Source organism: Anolis sagrei, chromosome 2, assembly GCF_037176765.1.
Source record: "Anolis sagrei isolate rAnoSag1 chromosome 2, rAnoSag1.mat, whole genome shotgun sequence".
In the NCBI taxonomy this organism is placed as follows: Eukaryota; Metazoa; Chordata; class Lepidosauria; order Squamata; family Dactyloidae; genus Anolis; species Anolis sagrei.
The window spans coordinates 140,305,907-140,321,286 of NC_090022.1; the positions used below are offsets into that span (position 1 = coordinate 140,305,907).

General features: G+C 41.9%; 2 protein-coding genes across 4 annotated transcripts in view; both read right to left on the minus strand.

Annotated features, from left to right (window-relative positions):
• Positions 1-1,892, minus strand: part of CERS5 (ceramide synthase 5) — a 51,695-nt gene extending 49,803 nt beyond the window's left edge. The window contains exon 1 of the mRNA XM_060764032.2: positions 1,489-1,892. Coding sequence (XP_060620015.2) covers positions 1,489-1,877 — 389 coding nt within the window. The 5' untranslated portion in view covers positions 1,878-1,892. The remainder of the gene's footprint in view (positions 1-1,488) is intronic.
• A 10,040-nt stretch (positions 1,893-11,932) lies between these two features.
• The window catches only part of LIMA1 (LIM domain and actin binding 1), a 77,878-nt gene continuing 74,430 nt past the window's right edge, over positions 11,933-15,380 (minus strand). For all 3 annotated transcript variants that reach the window (XM_060764030.2, XM_060764025.2, XM_060764031.2), the window contains one exon: positions 11,933-14,172. In XM_060764030.2, coding sequence (XP_060620013.2) covers positions 13,167-14,172 — 1,006 coding nt within the window. In that variant the 3' untranslated portion in view covers positions 11,933-13,166. The remainder of the gene's footprint in view (positions 14,173-15,380) is intronic.

Consider the following 15,380-nt stretch of genomic DNA (forward strand, 5'->3'; position numbering starts at 1 on the left):
GTGTGTAGGTATATATACCGTATATTCCGGCATATAAGATGACTGGGCATATAAGACGACCCCCAACTTTTCCAGTTAAAATATAGAGTTAAGACGACTCCCATGCATAAAAGTACACCCGCGTATAAGACGACCCCTGACTTTTGAGAAGATTTTCTTGGGTTAAAAAGTAGTCTTATATGCCAGAATATACTGTATATATCTTTGGATAGCACAGAGAAGGGTTAACACACCTGTGGTATTTGTTTGGCTCTCTGTGCCCCTGTTCGGAAGATTTCACCACACTTTCTGTCCCTGTGATAACTGGATTTTGAAAACTTTGGCTTATGGTGGAAACAAGGATTGGTGAGAAAGCTTCAGTGGAGACACCTTTTCCATATGATAGTAACTCTTCCAGGTGTGAATTTCCTTTGTGAGGGGTAGATTTCTCCCACTTCCTGTTGTCGTGCCCGCCTGTTCTTAACTAGGAGTCGTTTGTAAGCTGAGTGCCTGCTGTCACTCAGAGCCCATCCACACAGCCATATAACCCAGAGGATCAAAATTCCACAATATGTGCTTTGAACTGGGTTATCTGAGTCCACGCTGCCATATATTCCAGTGCTTATTTTTAAAGATTTTAACTATTATATCTGGCCCAGCCATAGGTTTTTAAATTCTTGTGTGTTATTGTCTACTTGTGAGTTATATTAATTGTATTGTTTATTTTGTTTATTGCTTGTTGTTTTTGATGTGTTGTTGGGTTTGGCCTCATGTAAGCCGCTCCGAGTCCCTTGGGTGGGATATAAATAAAGTTTTATTATATCAAGTGTTATTAAAACACATAATGTGGGATTTTATTCAGCTGTGTGGAAAGGGGCCTCAGAGGCTGCTTGTATAGCCAAGAGGGAGGAAACCATTACTTAAGTAACTACGTATTATCAGTCTCCACATCAACGTGACTGGAGGGAATCGCTAACTGCAGGTCGGGGTGCTAAACCAGGCCTTGGAGGGAATAAAAGGAAGTAATAAGTCTAGGAATGGATACAGTTAGGCTGCCAGGGCTAAAGGAATCCTGGGAGTTACAGTTTCCCAAGGTCTTTACCAGAGAGAGATATACCAGGCACGGGCAAACTTGGGCCCTCCAGGCGTTTTGGACTTCAACTCCCACCATTCCCAACAGCCTCAGGCCCCTTCCTTTTCCCCCTCAGCCGCTTAAGCGCTTAAGCGGCTGAGGGGGAAAAGGAAAGGGCCTGAGGCTGTTGGGAATGATGGGAGTTGAAGTCCAAAACGCCTGGAGGGCCCAAGTTGCCCATGCCTGGTTTATCTAGATGTCCAAACTAGGCCTTGGCCTCCCTCACGGGGTTGTTGTGACGCTACAAAACCGAGAAGGGCGGGTGAGTAACCCCAAATGAGTATCTGAAGGGCGAGAGATGACGCGAGGAAGCCTCCAGGAGGGCGGAAGTCGCGCCTTCATCCCCCCCCCTTCCCTCCCTCCCACTCCCTTCCTACCTCTCGAAGAAGTGCCGGAGGAAGAAGATGCCTGCGGCCAAGGGGAAGGCGGCCAAAGCGTGCCGGGCGAGGTATCCGCTCCCCTCGCTGCCGCCGTCGACCCGCTCCAAAGCGGCCCAGGTCACGTTGGCCGGAAACCAGAAGCGCTCGCTCCACAGCCCGCTCCACAGCCAAGCGGCCGCCGCTGCCACTACCGCCATTTTCCCCTCTTCCTCCTCCTCTTCTTTCTCCTTCCTCGCGGTCGCCTCTTCTTCTTCTTCTTCTCCGGCCCCCCCGCCGCCACCCTGAGGGTTCCAACTCCGCCACCGGCGTTGCCGCCGCCGCGAGGGAAGGGGGCGTGGCCAGGCGCTACATTGGAAGGGGCGGGGCCAGGCGAGAGCCACGCCCATCTGACTCCCGAAGGACGCCCGGGAAACCACCACCACCACCCCACCCTCTCCTTCCCCACCCAGAAGACCGTTAGGAGGAAGGAGATAAGGCGCATGCGCGTTGCCTGCCCATCCAGCGCGAGGGAGGGAGTGGGAGGGCGCAGTTCAACAGGTGCAGCTCTTCAGAGGGCCCTTCCACACAGCCCTATATCCCAGAATATCAAGGCAGAAAATCCCACAGTATCTGCTTTGAATGGGGTTATCTGTGTCCACACTCTGATATTGTGCCATTTTCTGCCTTGATATTCTGGGATATAGGGCTGTGTGGAAGGCCCTTTCCACACAGCTGAATAAAATCCCACATTTTTTGCTTTGACCTAGACCAGGGGTTCTCAAACTCTTTAAGCAGAGGGCCAGGTCACAGTCCCTCAAACTGTTGGAGGGCCAGATTATAATTTGAAAAAAACGAACCATGAATGAATTTATTGTCAAAGGCTTTCATGGCCGGAATCACTGGGTTGTAGGTTTTTTCGGGCTATATGGTCATGGTCTAGAGGCATTCTCTCCTGATGTTTCGCCTGCATCTTGTCTGCTGGAGCTAGGTGTGAATGTTTCAACTGACCACCTTGATTAGCATATAATGGCCTGACAGTGCCTAGAGCAAACTTTTGTTGAGAGGTGATTAGATGTCCTTGTTTGTTTCCTCTCTGTTGTTATGCTTTTTCCTAGTTCCAACAGACCTCACTGCCTCTGAGGATGCTTGCCATAGAAAGAATGCCTCTAGACCATGGCCATATAGACCAAAAAAACCTAAAACAACCCATGAATGAATTCCTATGCACACTGCACATATCTTATAAACAATACAATAATTAAAATAAAGAACGTTAACAAATATAAACTTATTTGTATTTCAATGGGAAGTGTGGGCCTGCTTTTGGCTGATGAAATAGGATTTTTGTTGTGTGCTTTCAAGTCATTCAGACTTAGGTTGACCCTGAGCAAGGGCCGGGTAAATGACCTTGGAGGGCCGTATCTGGCCCCGGGGCCTTAGTTTGAGGACCCCTGACCTAGACTATATGGCAGTGAGGACTCAGGGTCCTTCCACACTGCCCTATATTCCAGAATGTCCAGGCAGAAAATCCCAAAATATCTGCTTTGACCTGGAATGTATGGCAGTGAGGAGTCAGGGCCCTTCCACATAGCCCTATATCCCAGAATATCTGCTTTGCACGGGGTTATCTGAGTCCACACTCTGATACTGTGAGATTTTCAGCCTTGTTATCCTGGAATATAGGGCTGTGTGGAAGGGCCCTGAGTCCACACTCCCGCATAGTCCAGTTCAAAGCAGATATTGTGGGATTTTCTGCCTTGATGTTCTGGGATACAGGGCTGTGTGGAAGGGCCCTCAGGCCCTTTCCACATAGCTGAATAAAATCCCACATTTTCTTTTGCTTTGAACTGGAATATATGGCAGTGAGGACTAAGGGCCCTTCCACACAGCCCTATATCCCAGAATATCCAGGCAGAAAATCCCACAGTATCTGCTTTGCACGGGGTTATCTGAGTCCACACTCTGCCTTGATGTTCTGGGATACAGGGCTATGTGGAAGGGCCCTCAGGCCCTTTCCACATAGCTGAATAAAATCTCACATTTTCTTTTGCTTTGAACTGGAATATATGGCAGTGAGGACTAAGGGCCCTTCCACACAGCCCTATATCCCAGAATATCCAGGCAGAAAATCCCACAGTATCTGCTTTGCACGGGGTTATCTGAGTCCACACTCTGCCTTGATGTTCTGGGATACGGGGCTATGTGGAAGGGCCCTCAGGCCCTTTCCACATAGCTGAATAAAATCTCACATTTTCTTTTGCTTTGAACTGGAATATATGGCAGTGAGGACTAAGGGCCCTTCCACACAGCCCTATATCCCAGAATATCCAGGCAGAAAATCCCACAGTATCTGCTTTGCACGGGGTTATCTGAGTCCACACTCTGCCTTGATGTTCTGGGATACAGGGCTATGTGGAAGGGCCCTCAGGCCCTTTCCACATAGCTGAATAAAATCTCACATTTTCTTTTGCTTTGAACTGGAATATATGGCAGTGAGGACTAAGGGCCCTTCCACACAGCCCTATATCCCAGAATATCCAGGCAGAAAATCCCACAGTATCTGCTTTGCACGGGGTTATCTGAGTCCACACTCTGCCTTGATGTTCTGGGATACAGGGCTATGTGGAAGGGCCCTCAGGCCCTTTCCACATAGCTGAATAAAATCTCACATTTTCTTTTGCTTTGAACTGGAATATATGGCAGTGAGGACTAAGGGCCCTTCCACACAGCCCTATATCCCAGAATATCCAGGCAGAAAATCCCACAGTATCTGCTTTGCACGGGGTTATCTGAGTCCACACTCTGCCTTGATGTTCTGGGATACAGGGCTATGTGGAAGGGCCCTCAGGCCCTTTCCACATAGCTGAATAAAATCTCACATTTTCTTTTGCTTTGAACTGGAATATATGGCAGTGAGGACTCAGGGCCCTTCCACACAGCCCTATATCCCAGAATATCCAGGCAGACAGTCCCTCATTATCTGAGTGTGGACTCAGATAACCCAGTTCAAAGTAGATATTGTGGGATTTTCTGCCTTGATATTCTGGGGGCCCTTCCACACAGCCATACAACCCAGAAGTCCACAATGCCATATATTTCAGTTCAAATCGGAAAAATGTGGAATTTTATTCAGCTGTGTGGAAGGGGCCTGTGTTTCTGTGCCATGGCTTACTTAGAATAAACACCATGGATTTCTTAGGGAAGGGCTGCCTCTGCTACACTGTGGAATACATAGGATTCCCCCAGGCAGCAACCAGCCAGGCCTTGAAACTTCAGGCCATTAAATGCTAATGAAGGTGGCAAATTGCAACATTTACACCTACCTCCAACAGACAAGAGTTTTTTCCCCCATCCAAGACATTCCACAGATATATAAACCCCACTTGCCTTGTTTCCAGCATACCTCAAAACCTCTGAGGATGCCTGCCATAGATGCAGATGAAATGTTAGGAGATAATGTTTCTAGAACATGGCCATACAGCCCAGAAAACTGACAGCAACCTAGTGATTCCAGCCATGAAAGCCTTCAACAATACATACATACAGCATGGCACCACTTTAATTGGCATGCCTTAGTATTGTGGGATTGTGGAAGTTGTAGTTTTGCAAGGTCTTCCATGCCAAATAATGATAATATTCATAATAATAAAACTTCATTTAGATCCTGCCCTATGTCCCCGAGGGGACTCGGCGTGATTTACAACAGATATCGGCAAACATTCCATTCTGGGAGGTGAGCAAAGACAAAAATAACCAACTCCCCAAATCTCAAAAGCAAATCCACATCTACATCAAGAATAGTAGCACATTATACTGCAATATTACTAGTAATTGATGTAAATGTATAGTATACAATTATATTAATATTACAATATATTATTATGATGTACTATATTATTATGCCACAATATATATAATACACTACCAATACATTATCATATAATACATTGTACCATATCATAAGTTGTCATATATACAATCTATTATAATACAGCATTATTCATATTACATATAATACTCTGTTGATCTCACTGGCGCCATTGGCTGTATTACATTTTAATCATGATTTTAAATGAATGTTTATATAATTTGTGTTTAATGTCTATTATGTTAGATGTAGATCAGTGGTTCCCAACTTTTTTTTGTCCAGGAACCACTTTGACCAGGGACCGCTCTCCAACATTAGTACCGAAAGGGTTACAAAGCAGTTTTTGGTCAACTTTAGATTCGGTTTGGTTATTTGGGGTGCTGATTCAGGAAACTGCATTGGATAGACCGTATCAGTTCTAGTTTCTGATACAGAACATATGCCATCCAGTAGTCACCACCTGCTCACCCACAGAAAACCATATTTAATAAGCCTCGGCATTATAAGAGGGTTTTGCGAGATTGGTTGCTCCCATTGCAACAATGTAGTAATGGTGAGGCTGCGGCCCATATTTTAGTTCTTGAGGACCACTGGTGGTCCATGGACAACAGGTTGGGAACCACTGGTGTGGATTAACTGATTGTTTTATGTTTCTATTTATGTATTGGATCTGGCATTGAATGCTTGCCATCTTTTGTTGTAATCCTCCCTGCGTGCCCTTGGGGAGAGAGGGCAGAATATAAATAAAGTATTATTATTATTATTATACATATTATGTCATTATATACCAGCACTATTAAATTATAATGTTATTATTTCTATATATTATTATAGTGTATATATTGAGGGGCTCTCAAGTGATGTTGCAGGAGACACGATGGAGCTGTGTCTTCCTGGCCTTCCCCTCTTCACTCAGCACCAAAGAGTGCTGGGGTTTATTATTATTATTTTGTGTCAAAAGCATTGCATAAATAAATATAAAACAGATGAAATAAAGGAAACACAAGTAGCTAAATGGTTTTAGAACAAAAACTGGCAACAGCTTTTGCATTGTCTGTAGCTTTAAACAGTTCTTCCTCTGTGTATGAGGCAGGGCATTGTGGGCAAGTATACAGATGCTGAGTTGTTTGTTCTGCTCCACAGTTCCACAAGGTGGAGGATTCTTCTAGACAGTGCCATTTTGTCAGGTTGACTTTTGATCTAACACCACTTCTGAATCTGTTGAGGGACTTCCAAGTTGCCCATTTTTCATTTGCCCCTGGAGGATGACCTTCATAGGTGGTGTGTGCCTTGGTGTGAGGAAGGTGTGTCAAGCCAACCCTGACCGGGACTGCCTTCCACCTGGAAACCGATGTCCTGACTGTGGAAGATGTGAGTCAAGAATAAGGCTCCATAGTCACCTACGCATCCATCGCCAAGATACTACACTTGGAAAGTCATCAAACTCGGACAATGGGGCATCATCTAAGTAAAAAGTAAGTAAGTGCACCCCCAAACTTCAAATCCCACAATTCCATATAACTGAGCCATGCCAATTAAAGTGATGCCAAGCTGCATGTATTCCACAGTGTAGGAGGTACACTCCTTCCCTAAGAAATCCATGGTGTTATTGTAAGAAAGCCATGGCACAGAAACACAGAGCTGGCTTAACAGCATGGCAGTTAAGATGGTGCCAAACTGCATTAATTCTACAACATATATAGATCAGGCTCGGGCAAACTTCAGCCCTCCAGGTGTTTTGGAGTTCAACACCCACAATTCCTAACAGCCAGTAGGTTGTGGGAGTTGAAGTCCAAAACACATGGAGGGCCGAAGTTTGCCCATGCCTGTTATAGATGCACCCATGGAATACTAAGGGCCCATCTGCACTGTGAAAATAATGTAATTTGACACCATTTTAACTACAAAGGCTCAGTGCTATGGAATAAAGGGAATTGTAGTTTTAGATAGTATTTTAGCCTCTGCCAAAGAAGGCCAATGCCTCACCAAACTACACCTCCCACAATCCCATAGCATTGAGCTGTGGTAGTTAAAGTAGTATCAAATTGCATTAAGTTGATGCTGTGGGCACAGCTTCTGAGATAGTTTTACTAGTTTCTTCCTCAGGAATATAATCTGCGGCACCTGACATTCATGGGGAGGTCTCTCATCCAAGAGCTAACCAGAACGGGCCCTGCTGAGACAGTATTGTACACAACATAGGCAGTTTTACACACATTTTTGAAATAATGCTGGGTAAAGCAAAGCCTGTGCCCATTGAGCCATCTGAAAGGAAAAGCGTCACTGTCTTAACTATCTGGACAATTTTTGAATATATTTTTTTTAGACTTTCAGAGATGGGATGTTGAATAATTTGCATTCAAGGATATCCATGTTCAATCAGAATGCCATACATAACTTGAACATTGGGAGTGCTGCTTTATTTTAATTGGGGGTATTTTCATGAAAATGTTATTGGGCATTAATTCTCCTATTTAAAAGCAGAAACTTCTCCACGACAGACAATCCTGACATTCAGTTTATGTTAAATGTTTTTTAAAAAACCCAGAAAAACACAAAGCAGCAGACACATTATTTCCTGACTACCAACCGGGAAATAACATGAATGTAAAAGAATGGGAGTGTTGTGTATTTTATTATGTTTTTAAAACCTGTGTTTTTTAAACAGGACTGTGATTTAACTGTGTTTTAGTTTTGGTTTTAATGGATTTCTTAGATGTTCTGTGGTTTTATATGGTTGTAAGTCACCTTGAGTCCTGACCTGGGAGACAGGTAAGCTATAAATGCATAAAAACAAATGAAAATGACTATCATAAATGCTTTAAAAACTGTTTAGAACACAAATGAAAGATATCTCTCTTCTGGCAGGCCGACCCAGTCAATTTTGAACTATGAATTTTAAATTTGCATCCTGTTATTATCATGTTTTAATTTTTGTACTGTGTATTTTGGCATACGAGTTTGGGCTGTATTGTACCCTGCCTCAATGAGTGATTAATAGAGGTTATTAATCACTGCTTATTGATTGATTAATTAATTAATTATGATTGTTCCTGTTATTTGCGGCAAAGTTTGAAGTAGTGAAAACCTGGAAAAAGTTAGAGAATGTGACGATAAAGAAATGGTTCAACAGGATATGAGCAATAGCTTTACTGGAAAAGTTAACCTATCAGTTAACATTAGCAAAAAGTGAAGTGAAGGAAGACATATTTGATAAAACTTGGAAATTGTTTATTAGTTTCATGTGTAAAAGCAATGGCCAATTTAAACCACCAACATCCAAGAAAGATTATGGTTGAATCCTTTATGTGTACATTACAATCATTTTATGTAATGAGTAAAATTAGAGTAATGTAGAGGTAATAGAACTGACTGCTGTATTTTTATAATGTTATGTAAATAATGGGTGGGTTGGAGGAGCATAGAACTGGGAACAGAGGATGAATAAGACATTCATATTATGTTTCAAATGTTTAAAAGTAATTGAGAATAATAAAATAATGGATAATTATAATTTTTATTAATAACTATTATAAAACACTAGAATATGTGTGTGTGCGCGCGCATATACAGGGTTAGTCAAAACGAATAGGCCAATATGTATGTTTACTGTAACCTACTGTGGCCTATTCATTTTGACTAACCCTGTATATATAAATATAAACTTTTCAGAAAGGGTTGAATTAGCAGTTATTCACAGAAGACACTAAACAAAGGGCCCCTGTATGTTGAACTACATCTTCTAACAGCCCTATCCAGCATAGTCATATGGTAAGAATGGCAGTTCAGCAATATTTGAAGGGCTTGCAGTTCGTAGCTCTCTGCAGGCATGACAAAGAGTATTTGATTGGCATGTAGGGATCCTGTTGAGTATAAAAAAAGACAGACTAAGAATGCATCTACACTGTCATATCAATGTAGTTTGAAACAATTTGAGCTGTCATGCTTCAATGTAATAGAATCATAGGAATTGTAGTTTTACAAGGCCTTTAGTCTTCTCTGCCATTGACTGCTCGTCCCTCACCAAACAATAAATCCCAGAATTATGTAACTCTGAGCCATGGCAGTTCAAGTGGTATCAGACATTATTTCTACAATGTAGATGCACCCTAAGGTTGTCTATAAGATTCATAGAATCATTGAGTTGGAAGAAACCTCGTGGGCCATCCAGTCCCCTGCCAAGAAACAGGAAAATCGCATTCAAAGCACCCCCGACAGATGGCCTGTTTAAAAGCCCCCAAAGAAGGTTGATTTTTTAAAAGCAAATAAAACATGGATGTTCAAGGCCTGTTATATACGATGGCATAGTAAAATGGCCGTCCCTCATATAAAATGGCAAAATCAAAATCCTTTTTGAATTTTTAAAAATATGGTATTTTCAGTCCATGGATTATTGAATCCATGGATGCAGAGGACTGACTGTATAGTATGCCTGAAGCTCTACTAGAGTTGTGATTGATTGCTGTTGCCTTTGAAGCCTGAACCTATAGCCTGCCTGCTGTAGCATTTTATGCCCATCACTTTCTCAAGAGGCAACTATCATACTCCCACATCCTGAAAAAATTAAGTAGAGAAAAAGTTTTTAAAAACAAAGTGGAAGAGGAGATAAAAATACATATGTATACTCCAGTATTACAAGCTTAAAAGGGGAATCCAATATATCTGGCGGGTACTCTATAGGAAAGCCTGACTTTCCATATAGTGTGGTCTGAATTAGAGAATTTGAAAAACTCAAAATGTGCCCTGAAATGTGATGTAGGGAACTTATGCTAAAAAGTGTAGTGAATAGTTGGAAGAATTTCGCTTGCTCAGATGATGCTCCCAACAAGACCAAAAAAGAAAAAAGGATCCATGTTCGGAGCCTACTATGTATATTGTACAAGTTACATGAAAAATAGTTTATATCCAGTAAACAAATCAAATACACCTCAATTCTACTCTGAATGTACATTCCTGCTCAGTGTTTGTATGCTAAGCAAGGTTAGGTTTGGTTAGTACATGGATGGTTAGTACAAGAGTACCAGAGAAATACGAGGGATCTCGACAGGATTGACCAAGGATCGCATCAGGGACAATGAAGAGGTATTTCCGGTCAAGCTGCCAATAGTAGGCTAGATCAATCATTGATTCAGCAAAAGGAAATTTTCTGTGTTACTAAGTGGAAATACTTTCACGGTTCATTATATTTTGCAAAGATGCTTATGGTTTTGCTCTGGTAACCAACCTCCTCCCCTTAAGATACGTGTCCAGTATCCCATACATGCAAAAACAAGTATCTACGTGTATGTGGGTGTTAATGGAATTAGCTGTGGCCATGGCACTCTGAGGTTGAGAGAGGGTATCTGTGTGGGTAGCAGTTTAGCAAATGTTGAACTGACCTGTTACTAGCACTGTAATCCGCCAGGTTTAGTGCCAACCAGTTCTTAGGGTTTTAGAGAAGACTTTAGTAACGGGCAGGATTTAGAAGAGAAAAGTCAGGAGGAGAACTCCCACAGAGCCTCCAAGGGTTTAACTGGTTCAGCTCTGGAGCAAAGCGCTTTATAGTGAGCCTAGCACAACATTAGAGCCCTGGATTTGGCAAGAGCACTTTTATGCCCATTATTTCACCAATTTCTCCTGCCTATCATACATGACAGGAAACAATTGAAAATTACCTATCCTCAAATCTTCCCAGGCATCAGCTCACATACTACTTAAACTGAAAATTCAGAAGAAACAGGAGTACTTGTTGACATTTCTCTAGCAATTGACATTTCAGTTACATTCCAAAATAAATTTTCTCTTTCCACGTGGAAGAAGCCACTGTTATCCCTGCTGCGAGGTCTGACAAACTTCCTCAGTCCACTATCCAATGGATTTTGGAAATATGGGTTTAGATCTCAGATGATGGTGCTTAGTACAAGACATGCCTCTCCGCAGTTCACTTCCGAATGTTCCAAATGTTTCTGAGATGGATTTTGAACTTAGAAGGATGAAAATACCCGTTTTGCCGGTATGGTATCAAGTAAAGGTCCAAGAACCAAGGGCAGTAAGATAACATAGTCATGGCAGTCGGTTTTTATCTTTTGATTTCTTGTACACCTTCAAAAAAGCAACTTGTCAGCTAAAACATTTATTGACTCGTTTAATTTTTCATGACAACAGTTCTGCATTTCAAGTACAGTGGGCCCTTGAGATCCCTTGGGGTTTGGTGGCAGGCCCACCCACAGATACCAAAATCTGTGGATCTTCAAGTCGCATTAAATACAAAGCCATAGGAAAAAGGTTTTCCCTTATACAAAATGGCAAAATCAGTGTTTGCTATTTGGTTAGGGGTTGGTGAAGGATTGAATCTGGGGATACGGAAATCATAGATATCGAGGAACAGCTGTAAACAGAATGCTTGTAAAGGCTTAAAAGGGGATAAATGGAATTCCAGTAATGCATGTGACTTCCAAATCCCATTTTTAAAAAATCGACCTGATAATTAGAATGGATTGGATACTTCTTTAACGTTATAGCAAGAACCACAGCGCCACCTACTGAATGAAGACAGTCCTCCATATCAAGACACCCAACTGGTCTCATTTAACGAAGAATACACAAGATCAAAGCTTTCAACAATAAAAATGACAAGAGCCTTTATTGAATAAAAATGTGTCATACTTAGCAAGATTGATAAGTATAATATTTTACAACTCTAAAATATAGTTAGAGCTAATTTCAGTGAATACATTACAAAAAGATTAAGACTATTAAGTAAACCCTTTACCGAGCTCAAAATACTGATTTATAAAATACACGCAGTTGGAAAGCACTAAAAACACAAAGCTAAGAATCATTTTTTAAAAATTTCCACTGTTTTGCCTATTTATCATCTTGCAGTTTTTTTTGCACGCAGTGTTTTTGCAGTGCTGACTCTTAAATCTGGCAGTTTGGTACATATAGAATATCATAACTTAGACATTATGCAAAAAAGCAGAATGGAAATTTCAAGCAGGAAATATTCCGGAAGACAAGCATGGAATGGAAGTAGTTATACCTTGCATATAAAGCTTTGCCCTCTATGCAGTCCTTCACTTTGCATTACTCTTGGAAATAAAGATGCCATATTCTTACCCAGGCTTATGAAAGATATTGTGTTCTGGCCAGCCAGAAGACTCAGACTCACCTGAGTTCCAACTTACAACAAGAGTTGTGTGTACACAAGAAAAGCAAAGTGCAAAAAAGATTATCCTGGTCACTGTCAACGAAACAGCCTCACCTACAACCATGCTGCTGGTTGCATATTTAAATGACTGTCATGATTGGATGTCTAGCTAGAAGATAGTATTTTCACTATACATGTATTCATTGTGCCTTTACACATACATTAAAGTGCAGCAGCCTTTCGAATTGGTAACCATTCCCCTCTGGAATTGGTCCCTAAGCACTGCAGTAGTAATGTCATTGGTAATTGTGGGGAGGGTCCTCTCTCTTTCAACTTAGCACAGTGGACTTCTTGCTAAAATGACTGAACTACCAATCGCAGATGAGAATAGAATATCATTGAAGTGACCAGGGTATGGAATGAAAATCCCAAGTGTACAATTGACTCAATCAAGGCAGCACCTATTCCCAAAAAAAACATCAGACATATTTTTCCATTTTCACAGAATCAATTTACATTCTTGCAGGCTCCCAACAAACTCTCCTATGGAAATACAAATCCGATTTATGCATTAACCTGCAGCACAGACTATCACTTTCATAGAGGGCAGCCGCTTTGGAAAAAACAAAACAAAACACTAAACACACCAAATTAAGGCCCAGCACCCTGCAGTAAGTCTCCTAGTTTTAAAAAAGGGTTTTATTCTTCGTCATCTTCATCACCGTAGTATCTGTTCCGCTTGATCTGCTCCTCCACTGTCAAACCTTCTAGGTCTTCACCTTCAAAAAACCCTACATCTTGGGATTTATGATTTGGACTAGCAGACAATTCTTTCGCGGTGGTTGAATTCAAAACCAAAAGTTTGGGAGACAGACAAAATGGCTCTTCTTTGGCGAGAGGTGCCGACTTTCCTGAGACAAATTCTTCTTGTTCTTCGTCAGTGTCGGGACTCCTCTGGCCATTCTCAACTAGGCCTTCTTCGGCTCTTGCTTCTCCCTTTCTCTCATATAGCTCTTTGTCCTCCCCATCTATATTTGAAGTATGACTATATTCAGCTGCATTGATTCCTCCCATTGGTTTGTTTTCCACCACCATTTCCCTTGTTGGTTCCTCACTTTGCCAGATTGCACTCCTCTCGGCCTTGAGAGGAGAGGCTTCAGTTCTGTGACCCTTTACAGATACCGTTCTAAATGAGGCTGCAACTGTAAACGGTCGGCTCCTTTCTTTCAACGAAGATGACCTTCGCAGTTTTTTAAGATCTTGGTCCACTTCTTCTTGATGATCTGGCTTGGGGACCTCATCTTCCGGGGGCCATTTTGGCTTTGAGACTTTAATACCCTCTTCCAAGAGCCCCCCTTGGCTGCCATGCTCAGAAGGAGGAGGCCAAGCGATCTTCAGCTTCTTGGTTTCTGTAGGCTTCTCCTCTTTCTCAGCCACAGCGGCAGCTTTTGCCTCCATGCTTGCTGCGAGGATTCCAACCTTTGCAATTGGCGCATCCTCCACTCCTGGACTTTGGGGGCCTTCCATGGCATTTCCAGTATAGGCAGGTTTCTCCTGGGATTCCTCATTTTCTATTTTGCTTGACCACAGTTCCTTGTGTGGCTTATGCCCAAAGCCTTCATCATAATTGCCTTTGGCTTTAAAGAGTTGGTTGAAGTGAGGCTTGCAATAAATGCTGCCGTGCAGAGAAGCATATGTTCCCAGGCTGTACAAAGGAAACACAATACAGAGACCAGCATGAGCACACCTGGTAATTCACAAAACAAACTAACAATCTGAAAACACTCCAAAGTGCAATTGCATCACGCCCACACTTACTCTACCCTTGGGTTAGTATATATAACAGGATATTATGTACACGTGCAGCCAATGAGGTGATTGTTTCTGAACAGAAGTGAAATGGTTGCTATATGCCTTCAAGTCTCTTCTGACTTACAGTCACTCTAATGCAAACACATGCAATTTTCGAGGCTCTTTGGCTGAAGAGTGTGGCTTGCTTAAGGTCACCCAGTGGGTTTCCATGATGGGTGAGGAATCAAATCCTGGTCTCCAGTGTCCAACCCTCAAGCTTCTACACCACACTGGACCTCAGAGTTACTTTTAAATATTTTATCTAGTCAATCTCATTGGCTCTTCCTTTTCAAAAAGTTTCTTTCAACAAGCAGTAGCTTAAAATGGGACATCATTCTTTATATTTTTTATATTGTCCAATTGTTTGGAAAAGATGGTGCTCTGATACCAGTTTCTTTCTATAATGATATCAGAGGTGTGTTGAACCCATTTGACAGCTGGGAAGGACTGTCATTTGGGCTCAATAGCTAAGTGAAATGGAACTACTGTATCACTTATGTGGTATGAAGATATGATTATTTACTGAGGGTACAACCTTCTGCATATAAACCAAAGCTATATGGTAGGAAGACCAATGGCTAAGTTCTTATATCCCATGTAACCAATGTTGGGAACAGATACTAATTCTGAGTGTGTACTATCTTCCCATTTTTGTACCTAATAAGCGTCTTTGCGGATTTTCTGGATTGTTTTGAAACTAGTCTCAGTTATCCTCGCAGATGCTTCTAGGAGCCCCACAAGGATGACAGAAAGGTAGACTTGAACTTGAAATTCCTACTCTGAACTTGGAATTCCTACTTCTATCTCTCAACAACTATTACCTATGATACAAAATTGTATCATTTAATTTCTTAAAACCTTTTAAGTTAGTTTCCATTGCCATACCTTGTAGTAATGAATTCTGCAAGTTAAAATTATACCTGTTCTGAATTGTTTACTGACATATCACCCTCATTCCTAGAGCTCCACTACAATTTATTGATGATTAGCTTACTGCAGGGCGTATGTAAACTGAATCTTAAAATAACAGATTCTCCTGTAACCCCCTAAGATCAGCCAAGA